This window comes from Mytilus edulis, chromosome 14 (assembly GCF_963676685.1).
Source record: "Mytilus edulis chromosome 14, xbMytEdul2.2, whole genome shotgun sequence".
NCBI classification, from domain to species: domain Eukaryota; kingdom Metazoa; phylum Mollusca; class Bivalvia; order Mytilida; family Mytilidae; genus Mytilus; species Mytilus edulis.
The window spans coordinates 68920866-68947725 of NC_092357.1; the positions used below are offsets into that span (position 1 = coordinate 68920866).

The following is a 26860-nucleotide window of genomic DNA, read 5'->3' on the forward strand; positions in this document are numbered from 1 at the left end:
CAAAAGCAATAAAAATATCAAATAATAAAACGTTCATTAAATTTTGCAAAGTATTTCGGAAAAACAAACTCATTGTCATACCATGAAAGACAACTCAAATAAATCGTATGATAGGTATAGATACGTATATATACGTGGTCGTATGACAGTGAAGTTTAGGCGGGAATCTCAATAATCACGTGCTATATAAAAATCATGATTTCATTCGTTTTTCATCATCTTGTAAATACTTGATATTGATAAAAGTTATTATGAATGGGTATTATAGTTTATAAATACTTATGTAAAACTTGACTGACGCATTTAACAAAATTAATAGGTTAGCAATAACCGGTCCCGTTACGTTAGTGGGTTAAGTTAGGTACGTATGTCATTTTATTGGAAATCTCTAGTATTACATATTTATCATTACATGTGTACCTGACATAGTATGTGGATGTCAATATCTTCCTCTTTCATACTTTGCTGAATCTGCTTGAATGAAGCATACAGTGTGTTCTTCTTCCAATCATGTAAAGCTTTGATTTTGATATCAAAAGACTCTTTGTTTTTTGACTCGTTAATAATTTCCCATGACCTAGCAGGTTTCTTTTCCTTTAGGTGCATATATATTTTTCGTATTTCTTCCAATGTCATTTCAGCTGCTAAGCGTCCCAAGTGTCTATCATCTGGATTGCTGTCTAACCATGCCATATCTAGACCTGTATTTAATAAAACTCAATTTCGTACCTTTTTTTTACTGTCTGCTTAAGTTATAACAGTAGATAAGAAATCATGGACTTTCCAGTTTAACTGTAATGTATAGTTCAAAATTAATAATGAGCAGCGATAAAAGAGGGACGAAAGATACCAAAGGGACAGTCAAACTCATAAATCTAAAACAAACTGACAACGCCATGGCTAAAAATGAAAAAGACAAACAGAAAAACAATAGTACACATGACACAACATAGACAACTAAAGAATAAACAACACGAACCCCACCAAAAACTAGGGGTGATCTCAGGTGCTCTGGAAGGGTAAGCAGATCCTGCTCCACATGCGACACCCGTCGTGTTGCTTATGTGATAAGGGAGACAGAGTCCAATGATACGAAAAACCAGAGGATATACAATGGTCAATACTAAGTATTTCAAAAATACACTTAGCAATTTGACAACTGATAGGGTACTGGTTCAATTATGTTAATCTAATGAATGATTTGATTTTGATTTTATAGGTTGGCATGTGTTGATATTTTAATGTCATTTATGTACATCAATCAATTGGCATGCGTAGATACATAAATGTCATTTATATGTATTCAATATGTACATGGTGTAATTGTCAATGGATTGACATGCGTGGATAGATTACTTAATGTCATTTATGTAAATCAATCAATTGGCATGCGTGGATAGAAAAATGTCATTTATATACATCAGTCAATTGGCATGCGTGGATAGATAAATTTCATTTATGGACATCAATCAATTGGCATGCGTGAATAGTTAAATGTCATTTATGTACATCAATCAATTGGCATGCGGGGAAATATAAATGTCATTTATGTACATCAATCAATTGGCATGCGTGGATAGATAAATGTCATTTATGTACATCAATCAATTGTCATGCGTGAATAGATAAATGTCATTTATGAACATCAATCAATTAGCATGCATGGAAGATGTGGTGTGAGTGCCAATGAGACAACTCTACATCCAGATAACAATATATAAAAGTAAACCAGTAAAGGTCAATGTACGGCCTTCAACACCAAACAATAAGCTATGAAGGGCCCCAAAATTACTAGTGTAAAAATCAACGGTCTAATCTATATAAAAAACGTGAAACGAGAAACACGTATAAATTACATAAACAAACGAAACTACTATAATCAGATTCTTGACTTAGGAGAGGTGCAAACATTTGCAGCGGTATTCTAATATCTGATTTGCATTTAACCCTATTTATTGGTGTGTGTTGATTGATCACTATCATATATTATAATGTACATCCAAAATAAGATTTGTATTTAACCTTACAGGTGCAATACCACCATTGATTGTCCCCTCTTAGTTTTCGATAAATTTGCATTTTCCCAAGAAATGTACAGAAATTTTCTTTGTTTCAAATTAAGAAATACTTGACTTGAGTAAAGTTTTATCCTGTCCAGTACTATAGACACAATTTCACATAAAGGTTGATTGCATATAAAAAAATAACCACCAATGGAAGTTAATCAATCAAATGTTCACCTCTTTTATACATATGTACAAGCTCTAGTAACCATGTAACCTCAAGTTTCCATTTAAAAAAAAATAGAAACCCCAAATAAAAATTGATAGTTCCATGAAATACCCAAGATATATGTTTATGACCCAGAAATATTGTATGCAATGATGTGGGATTAATTACCTACAACTGTCAAAATCAAGGGACTATTTTTCTCAACCCTTTTTCTTATGCAACCGAATATGACGTACTATAGTTTGGTGGTATTACACCTATAGATAGGCATGTATTGATACGTTATTGTTTCGCTTATGTACATGAAACATCTGATTGGACTTCGACCTTATCAAAAGGTATGTGTTTATTTGTTTATATACAAAATATCTGATTTGCCTTTTTTCATATTAAAATTTTTTCCTCATTGGTCTCTCTTCAAAATTTTCTTTTATGTTTAATATGAGGCAGGCATAACCTGTGAATGGGGACGAAGTCTGTATGATTTTTTTTTTATAAATCAAACATGTTAAAAAGAGAAACGGAATTACCGTAACGTTTCCGATTTTGGTTCTGTTGTTAGGGATTTAGTTGTGACGTTATGACGTCATATTCAATGTAAACAAAGAACGTAACGTTTCCGATTTTGGTCCTGTTGTTAGGGATTTTAGTTGTGACGTTATTTAAGTTATGACGTCATATTCAATGTAAACGAAAAAACGCTGTCATCAAGTAACGTTTTTTTTTATAACAAACAATTTTTAAAAATGAATTAGTATTGAGTTCCTTTCTTAGACTGATAAATATACATTTTATTCAGTCTCATGCAAAAAAGACCGGAAACGGAAGTAGATTTCTGCACAGATCCGGAAATTCAAAAACGCGACAAAAAAAGATTGAATGATTTTGAGTTCATAAGTGACAATGAAAATATCGGGAAAATTTTCCCCATTTTTTTTTATTGAATTTTCTACTGTTATTGGGGACTTCGTCCCCATATAAATGAACACACACACACCTTTACAATATAATGTTGGTAAGATTAAGATATTTTTACCTGGACAATCTTCTAGGCATCTGTCACCCTCCGTATGTGACTGTAAGATAAGATAAACTGAAGTTGTATTTTTTATGAACTTATGATGTCTTAACACTGATATGATGGAACTGCACGTATTGATGTTTCAGTGGTTTTTGTATTTATACCAACTAGTAACGGTGAGTGTTCTTAGATTAGCATTTTGACCTTTTTTCCTGTTTATATTTGATATTGTCTGCATATAACCCAACATGGTGATTAAGCTCTTTCTTATCTTTCTTACAGATTTTTAAAAACAGTTTTGGTTCTTATACAACCTCGACTTTCAAACATTTAACATTTAGCGTTTCTGATAAAGATCAAATAAGAAAAGCACTTTGGACGCATGAAATTAAGAAAGAGTTTTTTTGGGTTCTTTATCAACTCATGTGTATAATCCAGTCAATGTTTATACTTCATGTACTTATAAACAACGGTAAATACAGTAATGTTATTTGTATAATCCAGTCAATGTTTATACTCATGTATTTATAAACAACGGTAAATACAGTAATGTTCAGACGATTAACTTGTAATTAGTTAAGTTCTGTTTAGTCTATGTTCAGATTGTTAAGAAGTTGTTATCTTCCTGTACACATCAACATCATTCTGAATTGTACTGAACGGTACTATATAGATTAATTGCAATGGAATTATCTCATCAGTACTGAATATACTGCAAGGATAAATCGGAAAATTCCCTGAAACACTAAACACATCTGAATAATTGCTTTAACTTTTCATATGATTATAAGTTCAAAATGACCGTTCAAACCTTCAAAAGGTAATTGACTCTTCATTCAATAGCAAAAAGTTAAAAACATTCTATAAAAGATAGATACCTTGTCTGCAAACCACCTGGACACAATATAAGTCTTATGTATACTATTGTGATTAGGGCATGTCCATTCCTCCTTAGATCTCAACATGTGGTCAAAAAAGCAAAGATCTGACCCACAAACTATACCAATTTGAATGGTAAAAGGCAAATCTCTAGTACAACCAGAATCCTCTGAAACTGAGAAATAGAAATTGGAAATGCGTGTAATGGCATGTGTGAGGCATTCCTGAGCTGTTGATGCTATTGTTGGTACAATGGAATTTTGGCTTTCTTTGTGAGAAAGAGAAACTATGATTCTGTTTCCCTGAATGTCAATTCTCATATCGTGTTCATTATCAATTGTAACATCAGCACTGTCAGTAAAGATCATCAGACGACTGGATTTATTGCTGATTCGAAGCTTCCAAATTGATATGAAAGTCGCAATGAACCGGTAAAGGATAGCAGGTGGCACAACTTCCTCTTTAAACCTATAAGCCAGATGTATGCTTCTGTCCAAATCTATGTGTGAGTTGTCTTCTCTTTTGGTTCTAATCATGCATGGAACTAAGAACAATTCTGATTCATATTCATCGACTTTTTGTCGACAAATTATGTCCAAATGTACTAACATTTCTACCATATATTCTGTATGCTCTGAGATCTCCTTGAAACAGTCTTGTTTCCATATTTCGTATAAATCCTTTTTCCGCAATTTTCCACTTTCCTTAAGGTCTCCAAGTACCTCAGTGAGATGTTCTGGCCAAAATTGTTCATCAGTAACGATGGAACGTAGCACGTCTACCAAAAACACTGGATCTATGATAACGTTATCTCTCAAGCAAGCTTCATCGAAGTAGATCAGTTTTCCAAGGGCATGGTTAACCTTCAGAAACTTTTGTAGCTGATCAGGGGTTAATGCATGTTTTTCATTCTGCTGGTTAAGGTCCGTCAGTTCACCAATGGATAGGACTTTCTTTTTTTCCTCTACTTTTTTGGCTAATTGAAGTTCAAGGGGTACAAAATTGGTTGGCATTAATTCTCCGCAACTAGGATGGTCTAATGCAACTTCCACCAACTGCTTCTTCAATGTGTCTAATTCTTCGTCCTCTTTGTTTCTTGCATCCACAAAAATAAGTGGTTGATATTGAAGATGTTGTTTTCCTCCATGATTTTCAAAAAGTTTTTCAATTGAGGTTACTAAGATTCGTCTCTGTTCCTCAATATCACCCTAAAATATACACAAATGAAAAAATGTATATATACAATTCAGTGAATCAAGCGATACTAATGATTTATTGTGTGAACAGGATAGTCAAAACTTTTTTCCTCTAACTAAAACTATTCTATCACATTTGCTTAAAATGAAATTGTAATTGCAAGAGTTCCAAAAATGAATTCCTAAAGCCTCGGTCACACCTTACCGGATAGCTCGAACGGACGCCTAACGGATAACTTGTTTTCAATCCGTTCATGTCCATTAGACGTCCGTTCTTATCCGTTAGACATCCGTTCATATCCGTTGCATGTTCGTTAAGCGTACGTTTTATTCGTCGACGTCCGTTCTGTCCTGTGGAAAATTTTGAGCATGTTCAAAACTTTGAACGGACGTCCAACGGATAAAATGTCCGTTGAACGTCTGTTAGGCATCAGTTTTGTACGGTACTCGTCCGTTTCGTTTCCGTTTTGTATCCGTTACGTGTCCATTATACATCCGTTGGAGGTCTGAAAGATAAATTCACCAACGGACTTCTACCGGACGTTTAACGGATAAAACGGATATTGAATGGATGAGAAACGGACTTCTACCGGACGTATAACGGATAAAAGGGATAATGAACGGATCTGAAACGGATAAATGCCAATTGAAAATTTTGCATCAGAAAACCCAGTTATTGGTATGTCAGATTTCTTAAGGTTCATGAATTTTTATTATTCATAATCAATCTTAGAGTATAGGCACGTCTTCACAATCAAGCAGTTCTTATTCAGGCCAAACACTGCCCTTAGGCGGAATTTTGAAGAACAAACCAAAACCATTTACACAGACACATTTTGAATATTCATGCGATTTAAATGTATTATTATTGTCGCCTTTGCTTTGATTTTTCCGTATATCTTGTTCATCCGTTTTATCCGGTACGCTTCCGTTAGGTGTCCGTTATAGGCGGTACTCGTCCGTTGGATGTACGTTCGACATCCGTTCTGTCCGGTACGTTTCCGTTTCTCGTACGTTGCATATCCGGTGTGTGTCCGTTATGCATCCGTTACACGTCCGTTTTATTCGGTCAGTACATCAACGGACTCCCAACGGATAACAATTTTGTCAACGGACAACTATTATTTTCATCCGTTAGGCGTCCGTTCGTGCTATACGGTAAGGTGTGACCGAGGCTACAGGGATAACAGTTGACCATATACTGTCACATGGACTTTAACTATTTTATGGAGATAAGCCCAAAAATGTCTAAAACTACATTTAATAAGTCAAGCCACAGCGGCCATGATTTATGATGGATCAAATCTCAGATGCACCTTTTTTAAAAAAAAAAACCAGAATGTCCAACAAAACGTCCAGGCTAATGTTTTTTTGAAGTTTCAGAGATCTGTACTTTCAACAACTTTTAAAATCTTTACGACGAATGATTTAGTCTAGAACGATTATATATTTTTTAAAACCCTACATGGAAGGTACATAGCTACAATACATTTTACATGTTTTCAAGGATCTACACATCTGTTTCATCATTTGTAATTTTATTTTGAAAATCAATTACTCATTTCTAAGGCAGGAAAATGTGGGCAAAAAAAACTTCAAACACTCTGACTGTGAAAATCCCATGATCTAGGCTAAAATCTGACAGCTGATCAGAATACCGCTAACAATTTAATTATGGCACGTTCATAAATTCAACTTATTTCATTCTTTTTTGAAGAGTCATGGACATAGGAAAAAAACGGACAGATGAGTTGTTAACCCAAAAGTGAATTGTAACTCTGTCAGACATGTCAAAGTATTAGAGTTACACAGTTCTTGAATTTATGTGAGTACTTACTTTAACTTGATCTTTGTGTGTTGCAACAAACTTGATTTTGGGGTATCCTCCATTTTCAGCGGAAGTCTTACAATATGTAAGGACTGAATTTACCCAATGGACAAGATAGACTGCAACAAACACGCATACATGTTGATATGTTTGAAAGTATAAAATTGCCTGCCAATAATTACTGAACAATAGGCATTTATAAAGAACTGAAAATAATTGACTCTCACAACCACTATCTAATCATATCAATTGAAGATATCTTTTCAATTGTTAGCAGCATTGTTGAATTTAAAACAAAAACAACTTTTCTATCATTTCTGTTGTTAGCTTATTTATCTTTCCTTTGAGGTGAACATATTTTGTCTTCTCGCAGACATAGCTTTTAACTCTAATTCAATTCATATATTTATTGTCACATAAACTCTGAACAAAAAGTTTGTGACAAATAATTTAAACATACACAAAATACATTTAATAAACAAAACCATGAAAACAAAAAAAGCAAATAAGCTAACTAATTGATCTATATGATATATAAATATATTTTATAAATAAATCAAGAGTCCCTGTCCTCAGTTCTAATGCCTGTTTAAAATAGGACCCTAAGCTTTCCACTTCTTTTGAGGTTGATGGACAAAGAAGATATTTATTTTTTTCATTTTCTTGCCAGGACATAAAATCTGGCATATGTTTAATTACATTTCCTATAAAGTTATCTCTTAGTTTAGCAATTTTTTTGCAGTATAAAATAAAATGGGCTTCATCCTCCATTGTATTACAGCATGTGCATAGTCTTTTTTCTCTAGGTATTTTTAAATGTCTTCCTTTTTCTATCATTAAATTATGATCGCTAATTCTTATTTTTGTTATGTTACTTCTCTTTTCAAAAGAATTACAGTTTAACAATACTTTGTTATTTGTATGAATCATAAACTGAGTTACGCAACAAAAGAATGTAGGGTTTAAGCATACTCAGTTTTATACATATTAGCATTCACAAATTGGTCTTCCGCTCTTTGTGTTCAAATTTTAAGAAAGGAAAATGAAATTCTTCATTATTTATACTGGATAAAACAAACTTCGATTTAAAACAATTAATAGTCAGTTCATCTAGATGTTACGAACAATACCAGCTGTTGTATTGTTGACTCTGTTGCTGTATACATCTTCACTAAAGAGCCTATTGTTTTTATGTTGAGGCCTTTTGTGCTCAAGGAGAGCTTAGACAATCTACAGTTTACCTATATCGAAAGTCTATAAAATATATCTTTGTATTGAAATAGACAGATTGTTTTACCCATTAATAAACGATAACATACCTGCAGTATTCCGTTGCTTATTACAGCCAGGTAAGTCTATGTAGTCAGGAATGTCGTCATGGATACCTTTACTACCGTTGAAGATTAATAAAAAAGTGCCTCTGCTAGATATAAAGAGTTGGTGTGTCAAGTGATATATCTTTTGACCGCCAAAGTCCCATAAATCAATGGGGACAATTATCATTTCGTAATTGCCTTTATTACATTCAGATCGGATTAGTTTAATAATTTCATCCTCTGACATGTCATTGGCAGTCAATATATCTTCCGAGTCTCCACCTCTCCCAGCACTATCATCTCTAGTAGCTCCATGTATCAGAGCATTTTCATCTTTTGAAGATTTAAGATGAGCAACATTTTGACCTGAAAATAAAAGATATAAGTGTTGTGTGTATGTTAGAGCTGAATGAAAGGTTAAAGATAATCGTGTATATTTTTAAAATTTCCTAGATATTGAAAAAACATAAATGCACATTTAAATATTTGTCAAACAAGTTTTGTAAACAGACAAATAATAGCAAAATATATAAAATATAAATATATATTAATTATTTTTTGTTGAATTTGAAAAAAATGGTTAATTAAGACCGCGATTTGAGCCGATTTGAAAGCTGGTCCCCAACTATAAAATCTAAATAAATGTTTAGATTCAGCAGATACAAAAATCCGTTATTACATTTTTGTATATCGAAAAAAAAAGTCTCATTTTGGATACTCTTGACCTCAATGAGGACTAGCTTGAAAAAAAAGTTCAAAATCCAAAATATGAATACATTGATAGATTCAGCATATTTAAATAGAAGAAGAATTCAAGTCTTTGAATTATAACCCGATTGATATTGCTCTATAAAAAAAGCAATTTATACAAAGTAGAAAAAAGTTTCGTTTACCCGTTTTAGTAAAATATTTAGGGTTTAACCCCTAACATCATTCCAAAATTTCCATTTTCAGTACAGAGAGTTATTGGCAGGAAACATGGAAATCTTAGTCTTTATAGTCGCTACGTCATTAACAGTTTGACTGTAATCCCCAAAATGTATGACACCTATTTTTTTATCCTTTTAAACAGATTTGGCCATAATAACCAAAAGGAAGCCCAACCCTCATTTTGATGTAAAGGACATTGTCGTACAATTTCACAGATATCCATACATTTATACACAAGTCCTGAAACATAAAAAATACTTTTTGTTGGACCCCTCCTTCCAAAACAGTTTGGACAATAACACAAAATAAAATCACAACTTTTCGGCAGTGTCGTGACACCTTGTGGTACAATTTCATAGAGATACACAAATAATTGTCCAGCAGCATATACATCCTAGTGTTTGGTCCTTTTAGACAATTTTGGCCATAACCACCAAAATCAATCCCAACCTCCTGTTTGAAGAATAGAACCTTGTAGTGAAATTTCGCAGCTATTCACTGTTTAACGACGTTATTGGTTAACATAAACTGTGACATGGACAAAATTAAGCTCAACACTGACAAGAAAGACCAGACGACTACACAATATGGCATGATTTATATTTACACATAATATTAACAACACATACCTTTAAATCCTTTCTGTTTTCGACTTGGGAGACTGAAGAAAGCTTTCAACCTTGACATTATCGTGTTAACACCTGGAGTACTGATGTTAGACTTAACACCACTTCGATCTGGCATTTCCTCTATACGTTTTGTAGCCCCTAGACTGGAAGATACAGAACCTTTGCTTTTGATTTCCTCCCTATGTTTAGCATCATCAGAATCTGCCACTTCCTCGATATATTTTACAACACCTGGAATTGCCATTTCTTTACTTCGTAGTAAACTTTGCACTGTTGCATTCAAGATAGTCCCTGAAATATGTTATCTGATTTATCATACAAAAGTTCGTTTTAAAGACATTTCTTTAATCATTGCAAAACATAAATTCACATCTACTAAGGGTATACTCTTAGATTAAGACATATGTTTAAGAAATACATTGAATGGTTACATGTGATCACATTGCAAAGAGTTATCGAGGACAACTGAATACTGATTACGATTACCTCTGTCCCTGAAATGATATATATCGGATTGATCAAACAAATGTTCGTTTCCAAAACGTTTGTTTTGATCATTACAAAATATTGATTCACGTCAACTTAGGAAATACTTAGATTACGAAATATGATTAAGAAAGTCATCATAGCGTGGTTACATATGATCACATTGCAAAAAGTAATCGATACCTAATTACTAATTACGATTACCCATCCCCCTATATGACACAACACAATGTAAAACATTTCGAACAAGTAGTTAAGGGCCATATTTAAGGGTAAACATAGGGTTTAGAATTGAATGCTGATAGTTGTTTGCCTTACATCCAGTGGGAAATATGTCATGCATTTTCAGGACGCGAACAAGTTAATAATAAATAAGATAGGTAGGTCCAGTACCCGATGCCGTCCAGGATGAAGGTCAGCGAAATTAAAGCTGCCACTGTAAAACGAGGTTTAAATGGATAGGGACAGAAACTTAGATGACATTATCTTTACTTGAGGCATCGCATTTAACATCCCCATTCTAAATGCTTGTATATTTTATGCATCGCACAACCGAACGGACGCCTCACTTTTAGGAGGTTTTCACTGCCGTTTGCAAAAAGACCAATGGTGACAATATTTCTTTTGCCTGGTCTCCCTTCAAAATTAGAATATAAAAGAAAAATCTTACAAATGTATTGGAAGTAATTTGTGCATTTTAACTCAGGCGTAACTGTAACCGCTATTAAGCATTTATGTTGTTTCTATTACATTGACAAATATCATTGAAGTTTTTTTTCCTCAAAGATTGAAAACCAAAAGTAAAAACGTAGTAATTAAACACTCAAACGTGTTAAGTTTTAAAACAAAATATGTTCTAAGTTTTTTAAATTTCTATTTGCAACATTTAGATAAATTGTTTACAGTTTGAAAATTTAAATGGAAAATAATGAATGAATATTGAAATTATAAGGTTTAAGCGTTTAGTTGATCGGATGAATGCCTTTAGTTTTATATACAAATGGCAAAATGCTACAAGATATAATCTAAACACCCATCCCAGTACCAGCTAATTCTAACATATAACCAATATCAGCACAGAGATGGTACTTGGATAGTGATAGACTGTTTACATATTGAATGAACCAGCTGCTGTCTGATGACAAAGGAATTTTGTAGTTTTGAAAAAGGAAACCAACTTGACGTTATAAAATATCGGTATGATAATTCGTCGTCACATGGCTTATCGTCCAATAATATATATTTTTTCCTTTTAAACGTGTTCATTAACAATTTAGGCAAGTAGGCACGCAAAATAATGCTCAGAAAGAGTGTAAAAGGTTGTATGGAGAAGAGACAAGATTTTTTCTAAAAAAAAAAACATAAAAATTTCATTGTCTGACAATGTTTGAAAAATTGTTTTATCTGAGTTGTGCAGAATTTTTGACCTATTCATATTTGCATTCAAGTTATAGAATTCTATATATGTACGTATTTATATAGTGTCAGATAAATTGTATGAAACTTGTGCAAAACAGACAACCAAAATGTTAGAAATTATTATAAATTAAGGAATGTATCTCCCTCATGCAAAGCTCTGATTCCTTTTACGGATTTGGCTATACTTTTTGGACCTTTTGGATGTATTGTCAAAATGCGCATCTGGTGCAGGAAAATTGGTACCGTTAATGTTGTTATTATATATGTCTATCAGTGATTTTCGAACGTTCTACAATGTTTAATTATGGTAACCCCAAAATATTTCTCTTGAACTGAATTTTAATGTGCGTATTGTTATGCGTTTACTTTACTACATTGGTTAGAGGTATAGGGGGAGGGTTGAGATCTCACAAACATGTTTAACCCCGCCGCATTTTTGCGCCTGTCCCAAGTCAGGAGCCTCTGGCCTGTGTTAGTCTTGTATTATTTTAATTTTAGTTTCTTGTGTACAATTTGAAAATTAGTATGGCGTTCATTATCACTGGACTAGTATATATTTGTTTTTGGGCCAGCTGAAGGACGCCTCCGGGTGCGGGAATTTCTCGCTACATTGAAGACCTGTTGGTGACCCTCTGCTGTTGTTTTTTATTTGGGCGAGTTGTTGTCTCTTTGACACATTCCCCATTTCCATTCTCAATTTTATATTCAGTAAGTTTAAGAAAAATCAAACATAATAATGTTAGGCATACCAAGGATTTACCACCAAAGGTCACAGGAGTATGCCAAGACAATATAATAGACGGAAACCAACAAATAAAACAAATAATTAAGTTAAGTTCAAAGTGTAACTCGAGATACATTTTCACCTCACACTATTTATCGAACTTTGACCTGAAATCTTGGTTCAATGCCTTACTCAAAATTCAACCAATTACTCTGAGATGCATATCCTCAGTCAATTTCTATTGTTTATACCCTTTTCTAAGAAAATCCAACAACGTTTCTTTATATTCATTCCAGCTTTGCCGAGGTAAATCCATATACCATCTGTTGACTCTCGCTGCTCTGGAGCCTCATCTCCCACTAGAATTTTGGCTAAGCATGTCTTGCCAACACCAAATGGACCGGTAAGAAAAACACGGTTCCAGTAACATTTGTATGATCCGCTGCTTAACAGACCTTGAAATTCTATATCAGAAAATATCTGCATTTCTCTTTTGGGTCCTAAATGTATAAAACCGAAAAGAATATAAGATATGAAATTCAGATATCAATTTTTATTGTTCTCTTGCTGACATAAATACAAGCAGTATAAACAAGAAGATACACAGGGTGTTATCCATCATATATGTTTAGATCGTTATACATTTTAGAAATATCACAAGCTAATACTGATTTATAAATCTAAAGTATCATTAGAGCTGTACGTAGTACAATTCAACATTATAAAGTTCTACATCAAATGTCGAATCATGCCTAATTACAAAAAAATTGTTGACACAGAGATATGTCTTGCCTACTGGAATAAATTAAAACAAATGTTAATTATCCCAGTCTACAGACTATGATGTAGTTGGCAGGGCATAAAAATGTTAAAAAGACTGAGACAAACAGACAGTTACATAACTATATAGAAAATATCGTCGTTTATTATATATGTTTATATGTAGTTCCTTTTAATACAACTTAGGCAGAAAAACTGAATATTGCTTATTGCTAATTAATTCAATCACTTGACCATATCCTATTGAATATGGCCTCAAAACAATCTTCAAACTGATATGTTCTGATAGTAATGAAAATCTCTATATGTTGCCTTCCTCAACTTTCTTTGCAGTTGAAAAAATTATGAAACATTTTAAATGTGTGACTAAAAAATCAAGCTGAGTTAGTATTACACAAATTACAGAAATGTTAACAATAAGTGACTTCCCTAGAGATCTCAAAACTGTTACATAGTACACACCAATGTCATAAAACTGATAAACCGAAAATGAAATCATATCTGTACAGAAGATGACGAAATGTGAAAAAATTCTTTCAAAATAAAAAAAAAACCTACTCAAATAGCCTAGCCTAAGGCTTACAGTTTTGCACAACATATGCAGCTTTCGACCACGAATAATAAAAGTATTATGACATGAATTTAGCAGGAAGTTATTGTCTAGATTTACTGAAAATTGCATGCACAATGAGGAGCTTAGAACCTTATGCCGAAATACTAGCCTACTCAGTTATGAGTACACTAAATAAAATTAAACCAAAGTGATTATGTTGAAGGATAGCTGCTTATAATCTAATGTCAAATAAAATACACATTCTGGACGATATTAAGAAAAACAGGAATTGACAGCCAAATAGAAATCCCTTACACAGTTAAAATTAAAAAAAAAATCTAGTACAACACATAGGAGTCTCAGGATAAACCAATCTATGTTGTTTAACGGTATAAAAACTAGCCTTACTGAAAAGGGGGGGGGGGGGGGTATTTCAAAGGGAACTAAAGTGAGTGGTAATGTGAGATGAAATATCTGGGACAATACCCCTAATGCGCCTTGAAATGAGGAACACAAAAGTCACGTGTAAACAAAAAATCTCTGTGTAGTGATATTTGACACATTTCTATGATAAACAAATGACTGAGCTGAACCATTAGTGTTAATTTAGAAAGTAGGGGAACACAGAATAAATGTGTAAAAACCATGGAGCTATTAAATGTGTTCAAAGTATTAAAATTTCAAAGAACTTATTGTGTTAAAAATGGGATTTTTTACCATGAGGAGCCACATCGCAAAAGGATTCTCGGGGTTTGCTAAATTACGGAAAAATGAATCACACTTCGTACCCCGAAAATTTAACCACATATGTAAAAATGTCTCAGCTTCGAAACAAGCCATCATACATATACAAGTTTACGATATGGGCTGAGCAACAGAAGAAAACGTTACCATTACGGCCTATGGAGAAACAATTGCGCATATTGCCCCATCTTCTAAGACAAGATCCAGAGATATCCTAAGATAATTTCACCTTGTACACCACAGAAAATTGTGAAAATGATGGTTAGTAGTTTTTTATTTATACCTAGTTATCATAAATGATTTAAGATAAATATTATTGATAAAGAACAGCAAAAATTCAATGAATTTTTCGCTTTTAAAATCGTTACTGGCACGGGGCTGAACACTTTTTTTAGGCACAATCATAATTTTGTTTACCCCGAGAGATCCGAAAGGAATTGTTTATACAATTGAAAAAGGCAGGAAAACTTACATGTAATATGAATTTATTGTAAGTAAACATGACACAATATAGTCTTTGTTATGTAATTATCACTCTGGTCTGCAGGAATAGCTGATAATCAAGGGAGATAACACACTTCACACGAGTAAAGTGAGATACATCATCACATGCTTTTATACAATGATTTGACCCTGGTCAGTAGATATCATATGCAAATAGACAGAAAAAAACCTTGTACATGTATTAAGAAAATCATGTATTACTATTGTTAATGCACACGACCAAACACAAGCTATTGTCATTTCTCAGTGAAAAAGGGGGAGGGCCAACCCTCTTGAAAACAATATTGCTATTCAACTACATGTATTAAGCTAGTTAGCTACTACTCATTGCTTCTAATATAAACAGTTTAAATGAAGGTGGCTTAGCCACAAGGGAGAGGCATTTTTCTTTCTTTGTGATAAAACTTTCAAGAATTAGATTTTTCTCTCTCGATAATACTTATGTACTTAAATTAAATGATAACACAGCCTGAGTAAAAAATTTTGTCTTATTTCAGTTCCAGACATATCATTACTATTAAACATGAGATGGCAAACTAAAGGTTTTAAAAAGTCCTGAATAACTGGTAAGCATTTTGATTTATTAGGTAAGCTCTAAATTATTTATTTATGGTATTTGTGCAAATGAAATTACAGTCGGTATGTTATAATATGCTTATATGAAAACTGTTGCTATGGTCTTGCTATTAAATGAAAAGGCTTGGTTACTGATCTTTTCGACTCAACATTTCGAGTTAAATCTTGCGGCAACTGATTCTCATGTAACACTACAAACTCTATTTAGCACTATTTTGATCTGTCGTTATTTAATGACGCCATAATACGTGTGATGTCACAATGTTTCCTATAATACCTCATGTGGATTTCTCACTGAGAAAGGGTTTTCACTAAAATACATGTAAAAAGCCTTTTTTTCTCAAATAGAATTATGTGAATGGACAAGTTTTGAAAATTTGCACTTCATTGCACTCTAATTACATAATAAGAATGACTTTCCCAGGAGTTTTGAGGGGTTTTCATAGTATTATATACCAGATGTCTACTAGTAAGAATAGTTATTTTGGTGAGTTTTTTTTATGAAATCTACATTTTTGCATAATTTCTCTGTCAAAATGCACTTTAAGACACAGGAAAATGTTATGAAATGCTTTAACAGGGTCTGTATATTGTAATTTAAGGTTATCATCAGAAGTTTTGTCCTTGTTTTGACTAGTAAAGGTATACTGGAAGAAATTAATTATACATACACGTTGTATTAAAAATAAATGAATATAGCGATAAAAGTGTCATTGCCATATAGTGCTGAAACGACTTTATTTTTTTTCAGAAATGGACAAAAATACACAGATTTATTCAGAATGTCATACCGATGAAGATCACCTAAAAATATTTGGAAAAATCAGAACTATGGATTTCAATATGGGACAATACCCCTAATGCGCCTTGAAATGAGGAACACAAAAGTCACGTGTAAACAAAAAATCTCTGTGTAGTGATATTTGACACATTTCTATGATAAACAAATGACTGAGCTGAACCATTAGTGTTAATTTAGAAAGTAGGGGAACACAGAATAAATGTTTAAAAACCATGGAGCTATTAAACATGTTAAATGTGTTCAAAGTATTAAAATTTCAAAGAACTTATTGTGTTAAAAATGGGATGTTTTACCATGAGGAGCCACATCGCAAAAGGATTCTCGGGGTTTGCTAAATTACGGAAAAATGAATCACACTTCGTACCCCGAAAATTTAACCACATATGTAAAAATGTCTCAGCTTCGAAACAAGCCATCATACATATACAAGTTTACGATATGGGCTGAGCAACAGAAGAAAACGTTACCATTACGGCCTATGGAGAAACAATTGCGCATATTGCCCCATCTCCAGATTTATTAAAGGCTAACAGGTACAAAATGTATATGAGTACTAACAAGTACTAAAAAGTATAGGAGTTATCGATCTTCCTAGTGAGTACTTGTGTACTCTTTGCCTTCCCTAATATATACCGCATGTATGAGTTGATCATATAAAATTCTCATTTTCTTGTAACTTTAAAATCACTTTTGTTTTAATCTCAAATCTGTTGATGCCGTCTCACAGATGTATTCCACACAGGAAATGAGATCATATACAAATTTACCTTTGATAATTTTTGTTAGACCTTTCTGATGGAAGACTTTTGTGGCCACTTCTTGTTCTTCCTTTGCCATGACAGTCTACAACACAGCAGACGATATGTTATGGTTATGAATAGGAAAATACACATTGACTGGAGAATATAAGAGCCAGAATTTGTAACTAAGGGGATCTAATGGAATGTATAATCTGCCCAGAATGATTTTTTTTGGTAAATATTTCGTGATTTCGTTCAGACAGGCATTTGTCTCTGTTTTATATTGTAAAAATTTAGATTTCAGCTCGGATCTGGCTCTCATACTTAATTTGTTATAATATTTGAATGGAGGACAAAGCAAAGTAAACAAAGATAAACAACTTTTGATAAGAGAGTTGGAGAGGAATATAAATTAAACAATGCAAAGAACGGAACAAACGTTAACTTTAGGCCATTATAATCACGTTTCAGTCAATGAAGTGAAATATTATTTTGTTAAAAACTGAATCTGTTGGTAGAACGCTTGAGTTATGAATGCCAGAAAAAAACCCACCGTAGACTTGTTAGTATTAAAATAGTTGTTGCTTTAAAATCTTATAGTTTTATTTCACACTACTGTCACTTTACCGAGAAGTGTCCTAAAAGAATGAAGATGGCACTGGTAAACACGCACCGTTTCACTCTGTTCTCTACGTAATGTTTAATATAACTGGTCTTCTGATTGGATAAGATAATTTTGTTGATCATATCATGAACATATGTTTGTCACATGATCGAAACGGCATCAACGTTTTTTTATGATTTACTCCTTATTCATTGTGAACCACATTTTTTAATGCTGTTTCTATAGAGACAGAAACAAATATTTCAGTCAGTCCATCAATGTTTGAAAACTTCACCAGCCTACCATTGTTCTGAACTGTGCTTGTTCTAATCATATTTATTTATTAAACAAAATATTATAGAAGAAACATATATATCTGTATCTTGACTAGTTTGCTCCTGGTCACATGCGTATACGTCAGAAAAATGACATTAAAGACAAGTATTACAGACAGCAAATTATGACAAGCAGTGAATTACAGCCCCTTGACAAGGGACATCGACATATAAATAAAGGCGTGGCCAAAAATCTTTATGAGTGCTTATTTCTCCCTAACATAAAAAAAATATGTCTTATAGTATGGTTGGCTCTGTGAGGCAGCACTTTTAAGGCCAAAACAAAACAATATAAAAAATAGACAGTATCGATTCAATAGTTTTATACACGTTAGTCCGTAGTTGTATACTAGATATCCTTATGTTTCAACTTTATCGGAAACAAGCTTTTTTTGTAATGCCAAACATTATCTGTTTTTTTTTAAACAAAGTATTCTTTTTTCACTTTTTCAACTCGAACGTTACAAACTACATTTCAAGAAATTTGGATTCAAACATTTGTTTACGGAACACATACCCCGTAACTAAAGAACTGTTATATTGATGCCACCCAAATTTGACCTTGATCTGTGTTTTGTGGAAATAAGCATCGTGTGTCAAATATTAAAAACAACACGTTTAATAATTATATGCATCCGAAGCGCTTTTTTGTTTTCTTTATTTCATCAAGAACGCTCAAAGCCAAATATTTGAAAGCCGATGATGTATAAGTACCGAAACAGTCGAAGAGGTATGTTAAAAAAGACCTAAAAAGAACCAAATCTATCTAAGGTCAACTTTGCACGAGGGAGTTAAAACATTAGTTTCTTTATAATTTCAAATTTATAAACGGACAATTTTAGAAAGGGTTTGTTATAAATCATGTAAGTACCGAAGTACTGACTACTGAGCTTGTATAGACTTCATAACATTTGATAGAGACAAACTCAAGTAAGAGAATGGAAACTAATTTTGGGACGAACGTTCGGATAGACATGCAGACAAATTAAGGTAACATTAAAAATCAGTGTAAACATATACTGTATTATTTTTTGATTATTTTATACAATATGATAAGACAGAACATGTACCTTGAGGAAACTCATTACTTCTGTCTTTCCTTTTTTCTCCTCAGATGAAAATTTGTAGTTGTCTTTATTTGCAGCCATCATATATGGCGTGTTACCCTATAAAAACAATCTTAAACCTGTATCTATCAACTATAATCATTCAGTTTTTACAACAACTTTCAAGCAAAATAAAAGCAGCATTTGTAACATTTTTGGTTTCATGTTTTCTTTGAAATCTAGTAGGATAATTTCCTGATCACAATTCTTTCAATAAATTTTGTCTTCAGCAAACTTAGTGTTTGAGGTTGACATCTAATTTTAAGATTCAAAACTATAGTGGTTAGTGCATCGGACTACTAACACAAAGGTTCCTGGTTCGATCCCCTTCCAGGGAGAAAATTTAAGGACTGGATTTCCGGCCGTCCCTTGACACCATTTACAAGTAGGGTAGTCCATCGGAAGGGGACGATAAAAGGCTGACCCGTGTTAAGAGAGAGCCATATCTTTTGTACGTAAAAGACACCCTTGTAGATTAAAACAGCAGGCTAATGCCGCTACATGGCAGCATTCGCACCCGCAAAGCAGAAAGTAATTAGTATAAGTTAGATTGACTTGTTTCCCAATCCACTATAAAGAAAATATGTTGAAACTAACAAATCTAGAACATCAACCAATGTATCAGTGTATTATTTGATTTCGAAGATGTATTTGCTTGATTATACTGTTATAGCCATATGTTATAGTATTATAAGTATATTGTTTATGTATACTTCGGTGTGTCTTCATTTGTAGTGTTTAAAATTAGTAACAATTCATAGCTAATGATTGTGTTTTATAAAAAAGTTCTAAATATAGATAGTAGTTTGAGACTATCATATGAATGATCGGCGAGGTAAAATCTATAATGTTTGATTGTTGGTGTATGTGTCTTCAGTGTCTGTCTGGTGGATGGCTGCTGGAAATACCCGTTGAATGTCGTTAGTATCTGGTAAGTGGTTGGTTGGTTTTAGTACATGTTTACATTGTGAACTGTAATAATATTAACGGTACCATTTTTTCTGCACCAGATGCGCATTTCGACAAAACATGTCTCTTCAGTGATGCTCGTGGCAAAAATATGTGAAATCCAAAGCTTATATAAAAGATGAAGAGCTATAATCCCAAAGTTCCAAAAAGTAATTATGTAAGCTGTTGTGTGTTTTATCAATGACTAAATTGTTGTTTTTACAATTGTCGTCGTCTTTTGGCTAGTTGTTGTTTATGTCTAATGCCTGTCATTTGTTTGATAAATGAATACGACTTGTTGGTTGTGTTTTATAATAAGTGTCTAACTGTTAGTTGGAATTGTCTGAAGGTTATATTGTGTTTGGTCCGTGATTGTTATATGTTGGTCGTGTCTTTATAAAAAGTGTTTTGTTCAGTTTTTTAAGTGTCCAACGACTGTTCTGTGTTTGATGTGTGACTTCTTTTTTGCTGGTAGTTACTTTCAAGCTAGTATTGATGGCTGTTGTATGTGCCTGATTGCTTAAGTGTTTCCTTGATGATTGTTAGTTGTTGCGTCTTGTTTTATACTAAATCTCTGATAGTTGAGATTTGTTGGTAGTGCTTGATATTTGTCATGTGTTTGATTGGTGATTATAAGAAATGATTGTGCATTTGATAAATGGTATTTTTGATATAAGTTTGAACAGCGGTATACTACTGTTGCCTTTATTTGATATCAGTTGTGTGTTTGGGAGCATGTTTGTTGTTATTTGTATCTTACAATGTAGGCTTTAGATGCTGTTGATAGTTTTTGATAGAATCTTATGATATTTTGCACATAAGTGTCTGAAAAGTTAGTCTCATATGATCGTTGGATAGTAGCATTACCTGAATACTGCCAAATGTTTGATATGTGACTACTGATTGTAAGCTGTGTCTATTTGAAGTGCCTGTTTGGTGTCACGTGTTTAATTTGACGTAGTAAGCTGTTTCCATTTGCTGTTATTGAAGTGCCTGTTTGGTGTCATGTGTTTAATTTGACGTAGTAAGCTGTGTCCATTTGATGTTATTGAAGTGCCTGTTTGCTGTCATGTGTTTAATTTGACGTAGCAAGTTGTTCGTTTTAGGTAAAGTAAAAGAGGGACGAAAGATACCAAAGGGACAGTCAAACCCATAAATCCAAAACAAACTGACAACGCCATGGTCAAAAATGAAAAATACAATCAGAAAAACATTAGTACACATGACACAACATAGAAAACTAAAGAATAAACAACACGAACCCCACCAAAAACTAGGGGTGATCTCAGGTGCTCCGGAAGGGTAAGCAGATCCTGCTCCACGTGTGGCACCCGTCGTGTTGCTTATGTGATTATATTGTTTGTTAGTTGTTCCTGAAATGTGCCCAATAAATAGTTCTTAGTTGTTAGTCTGTCTTCATAACATATTTCAATTGGATGTTGGGAAAAAAGTAAAATCTCAAAAATACTGAACTCAGAGGAAAATCAATTCGGAAAGTCCATAATCACATGGCAAAATCAAATACAAAACACATCAAAAACGAATGGACAAGAACTGTCATATTCCTGACTTGGTATAGGCATTTTCAAATGTAGAAAATGGTGGATTAAACCTGGTTTTATAGCGCTAACCCTCTCACTTTGATGACAGTCTCATCAAGTTCCGTTATATTTACAATGATGCGTTTACAGTCTCATCAAATTCCGTTATACTTACAATGATGCGTTAACAGACACAATAAATAAATAGTCAACATTTTACTCTTAACAATAACCACAATAAACCTTTTTCTCGTATCAAACATAAGCTAAAAGAACTAGCCAAGGAATTTGTTTTTGTCCCGGCCGATAAAGCTGCTAATAATATTATTACTATTTGAGGTTCTACAAAAAGAAATCACCAATTCACCAACGTTCCAACTGACTCCATTTTCAGAAAACTACATCTGTAACAAACATTAACCTTTAGCAACCGCTTCACAAGCAGAACCAAAAACAATGAAAGTCCCAAATATGTATTGGCTTCCGAAGCTACACAAAACAACTTACACATATAGATTTATTTCGTCTTCAAGCCTTTGTTCCACTACTGAATTATCTATTCTACTTACCAGTACACTTGATACAATCAAAAACTTGATAATAAATTGTTTAAATAAGACCTTCGAAAATAGTGGAATTAATTACTTTTGGAGTTTCAAAAACTCGTTGGAAGTACTTGATAAGTTGCATGCTTATATTGGAGAGTTTGAATCTGTTCAAAGTTCGGATTTTGTTTTTGTTACCCTATATATCACATTGCCTCACATTCTCATTAAGAAAAAATTCACACACCTAATTAAATGGGCCTTTAAAAAGTCAGTATGTGAATATATATGTTCAAACTCTTTAAGGTCATTTTTTAGAAGCAGTAAACAAACAAAACTATGTCAATTGGACATGCTTTGATACTATATTTGCCCTTGAATGTTGACTAGATAACATTTTTGTTTAAGAATTCGTGTTGAGTTGTCTACTTACTGTCAAGTGTTTGGTTTGTGACTGTGTTTTTAATAGGTGATGGTTTATTATAAGTCTTAATAGTAAGTTTTAATTGATTTCTGAATGATGCCATATGCCCGACTGGTGACCCTTTAGTTTTTTGCTGTTTTCCGATTAGTGTTTATTTAAAAGCTGATTGTTCAAGTCTGGGTGGTCGTCAATTATTTTATTTGGGATTGTGATTTTTTTGGAGTGATGAAGGGGTTTGTTTCTTTCAAATTGGTGTCTGCATGGTTGCTGTTAATGCCTGATGACTGCCCTTAATTTCTTAATTTCAGGATTTTATATAAAGAAACGCTCTGGTCATAATTGAGTGAATTACAAGATTAAAATACAATGATAAACATAAATTATAACACAATCAGTAAAACAATTTACCATTTCGGTGAAATTTACAACAGCATTAACATATCAATGGCTATGTAGTCATTTGTTATTATACATATATTTTCTATATAACGAAATGAGTTTGATTTTTTAGGGGACTTTGTATCTTAATCCGTGTTGGTAAGTCGTTTGTCTTTAATGTCTGGTTGTAGTTTGTTTTATCTGTCTACTGTAATATGTTATAATGGTGAATTTGTATCTTATTATTTCTATTAAAAGTAGTGTGTCTTTAATGTCTGTATTTGGCAACTGTTATGTGTTTGTTTGGTGACTTTGTGTTTATCTAAAACATTCTCGATGTCGTTAATGTAAATTGCTGTTAATATATTTGTAGTTTATCATGTTAGGTGTTTGTTTCTTGAGTATTTGATATATTGTTGATTATATCAGTAGAGGCTGAATGTTGGTTTCTGCTGATTAGGTTTATTCTGGTAGTTACTCATGCATTTGCGCGTGGTATTTTGTTTTTAGTGTTTATATATCAGTACAATATAGGAAGTTGGTTTTTGTAGCACCTGGTTTATGTTATTTGAAATAGTGGCTATGTATTTGTATATACTTATATGGTTATGTTTAGGTGTAAGACGGCGTATCAACAATCTTATTAGATAAATAGAAACGTTTGTCCGTAGTTTGTTTTGTCAATTGTTGTCCTTCTTCTATTTGGATTCAAGTTGTTAACTTAAAAATATAAATAAAAAACAATTCATCCAAATTGAATATAGACAAAAATTGAATTAACAAATCCTATAAGTATTCAAAATAACTTTTCATTGATAAATTAACACTTAGTATATAATGTTAAATGTTACCTCATCTGTTTTATCCAGTGGACTGATTCCTCCTTCCTCAATTAACCATTTGGTGACATGAAGATGTCCAAAATTAGCAGCCCCATGTAACGCTGTTGATCCTTTCTATAATTTCAAAAATGATTCTATTCATGTAAAGTGATGATCTAGACAATATTGCGTAATTAATATCAACAAAATGCTACAATGTTATTGACATCTGTAATATCAACATATGCATATCCTGTGCAACACTGGACACTTTTGCGTAATTAATATCAACAAAATACACAAAATTTTTACAATGTTACTGACATCTGTAATATCAACATTTTCTTTAACTTGCCACACTGGACAATATTGTGTAATTAATTAAAAACAAGACATATATATATCAGGAAAAAATGAGTGGTAAGCACGTCGAAATCCAAACTTTCACCAGAAATGTCATGATACAAAAGGAATTATTTTCTATGACTTAAAACATTGAAAAAGAACTACTTATATCAATGGATTCAGAAAGAAATGTTTGATTGCTATCAGCTGCCCATTATTATAAACGAACTTTGAAGCCTTTCTCAGTGCGAGTAACATGATATTCAATTGTTTACAACTTTACAAACTGCGTTATGTATTAAATAAAGGCATTAATAGTATACCGCTGTTCGAAAGTCATAACTCGATTGAGAGAAAACAAATCAGGGATACAAACTACCACTAAGGAAAACACATCAAATATAAGAGTAAATCAACGAAAATATAGAAACACTAAAGTGCAAAACCAAACGACAATGTAAAACACATATAAACAAACTATAGGATAAACCTGTCTGATTTAATTATTAAATATAAACAGGGATACAACCAGACAGGAGATATATCTTTCGTTACCTTGGATCTGGCATGTATATTACATCCAATGCTGGCCAGGTAACATACAACATCCAGGTGTCCTTCGACGGCAGCGAGTATTAATGGTGTGTTTCCATACTGTAATATAATTATATAACATTCATCAACACTTGTGTCATGAACTGGACATCGTTGAAAAAATACAGGTAAAATATATATATTGCATATCAAATGAATAAGATGTAAAACTTGAATAAAAATGACCGGTCACACCAGTAAATATATTCTTGATATAATTGTATAACAAATAAACACAATGCTTTGTTATGAGATGTCATAGCTAGTTCTAGTGATCAGATAAAGGAGAATATCCATGTGGCTTTTCTGTGCAGCATTTTTAATTGACGAATAAGGAATATCGCCATTATGGTTGAATGAAGAAGTTACAATCAGTTGTATGTTAATATAGTATTAATGTATGGGCTTTTTCATATTGGCCCTGTAACATGCCCGAGTTATTAATAATAGCCAAGGATGGTTGTAATGGCTCTGAGTAGTCTGCATTCTGTGGATTGAACAATAGAAATAAAACAGTGATAATAATCGAAAGTCGTACCCGAAAAAGTCTGTGAAATATTTTTTGTTTTAAGTCGTTACAAAACATTTAAATCATTTAAACTTGTTTTTATGATACTAAATTTTAAAAATAATTAAAAAAAACTGTCACACTTATTTTAAGAAATGGTTGGTATTAGTACATGTTTTCATTGTGAACTGTAATAACATTAACGGTACCAATTTTTCTGCACCAGATGCGCATTTCGACAATACATGTCTCTTCAGTGATGCTCGTGACCAAAATATGTGAAAACCAAAGCTTATATTAAAGATGAAGAGCTATAATCCCAAAGTTCCAAAAAGTAATTATGTAAGTTGTTCTTTGTGTCTTTAGAATAGACTCTTCCATTTGTAGACAGCTTGTAGTGTCTTGTAGCTGTTATGTGTTTTATCAATGATTAAATTTTTATTTTTACAATTATCGTCGTCTTTTGGTTAGTTGTTGTTAATGTCTAATGCCAGTCATTTGTTTGATAAACGAATACGACTTTTGGTTGTGTTTTATAATAAGTGTATAACTGTTAGTTGGAAGTGTTTGAAGGCTATACTGTGTTTGGTCCGTGATTGTTATATGTTGGTAGTGTTTTGTTAAGTTTTTTAAAGTGTCAAATGACTGACCTGTGTTTGATGTGTGACTATTTTTTCTGGTAATGACTTTCAAACTAGTATTGAAGGCTGTTGTATGTGCCTCATTGTTTATATGTTTCCGTGGTGATTGTAAGTTGTTGCCTCTTGTTTTATACTAAATATCTGATAGTTGGTATTTGTTGGTAGTGCTTGATATTTGTCATGTGTTTGATTGGTGATTATGAGAAATGATTTTGCATTTGATAAATGGTATTTTTGATAGCAGTATTGTGTTTGGGAGCATGTTTGTTGTTATTTGTATCTTGCAATTATAGGCTGTTGATAGTTTTTGATAGAATCTTATGATTGTTTGCACATAAGGGTCTCAAACGTTAGTCTCATATGATCTTTGGATAGTGGCAGTACCTGATTACTGCCAAATGTTTGATATGTGACTGCTGATTGTAAGCTGTGTCCATTTGCTGTTAGTGAAGTGCCTGTTTGCACATAAGTGTCTCAAAAGATAGCCTCATATGATCGTTGGATAGCAACAGTACCTGATTACTGCCAAATGTGACTACTGATTGTAAGCTGTCTCCATTTGCTGTTATTGAAGTGCCTTTTTGCTGTCATGTGTTTAATTTGACGTAGCAAGTTGTTAAGGTAAAATAATTGTGTGTTAGTTGTTCCTGCTGGGTGAAATGTGCCCAATAAATAGTTCTTAGTTGATAATCTGTCTTCATAACATATTTC

The 26860-nt window shown here is 32.9% G+C and overlaps 1 protein-coding gene and 1 long non-coding RNA gene across 2 annotated transcripts in view; one reads left to right on the forward strand and one right to left on the reverse strand.

Annotated features, from left to right (window-relative positions):
* LOC139504427 (uncharacterized) overlaps nucleotides 1-26860 on the reverse strand; it is a 39325-nt gene that overhangs the window by 6009 nt on the left and 6456 nt on the right. The window contains exons 4-14 of the mRNA XM_071294511.1: nucleotides 24962-25060; nucleotides 24092-24196; nucleotides 19369-19464; nucleotides 17387-17462; nucleotides 12912-13160; nucleotides 10032-10322; nucleotides 8476-8838; nucleotides 7166-7275; nucleotides 4132-5340; nucleotides 3269-3308; nucleotides 421-701 (exon numbers count right to left, since the gene is read on the reverse strand). Coding sequence (XP_071150612.1) covers nucleotides 421-701; nucleotides 3269-3308; nucleotides 4132-5340; nucleotides 7166-7275; nucleotides 8476-8838; nucleotides 10032-10322; nucleotides 12912-13160; nucleotides 17387-17462; nucleotides 19369-19464; nucleotides 24092-24196; nucleotides 24962-25060 — 2919 coding nt within the window. The remainder of the gene's footprint in view (nucleotides 1-420; nucleotides 702-3268; nucleotides 3309-4131; nucleotides 5341-7165; nucleotides 7276-8475; nucleotides 8839-10031; nucleotides 10323-12911; nucleotides 13161-17386; nucleotides 17463-19368; nucleotides 19465-24091; nucleotides 24197-24961; nucleotides 25061-26860) is intronic.
* Nucleotides 14470-16832, forward strand: LOC139502784 (uncharacterized). Its single transcript, XR_011658937.1, has 3 exons — nucleotides 14470-14998; nucleotides 15739-15807; nucleotides 16569-16832. It is a non-coding gene; the product is annotated as an uncharacterized lncRNA (long non-coding RNA).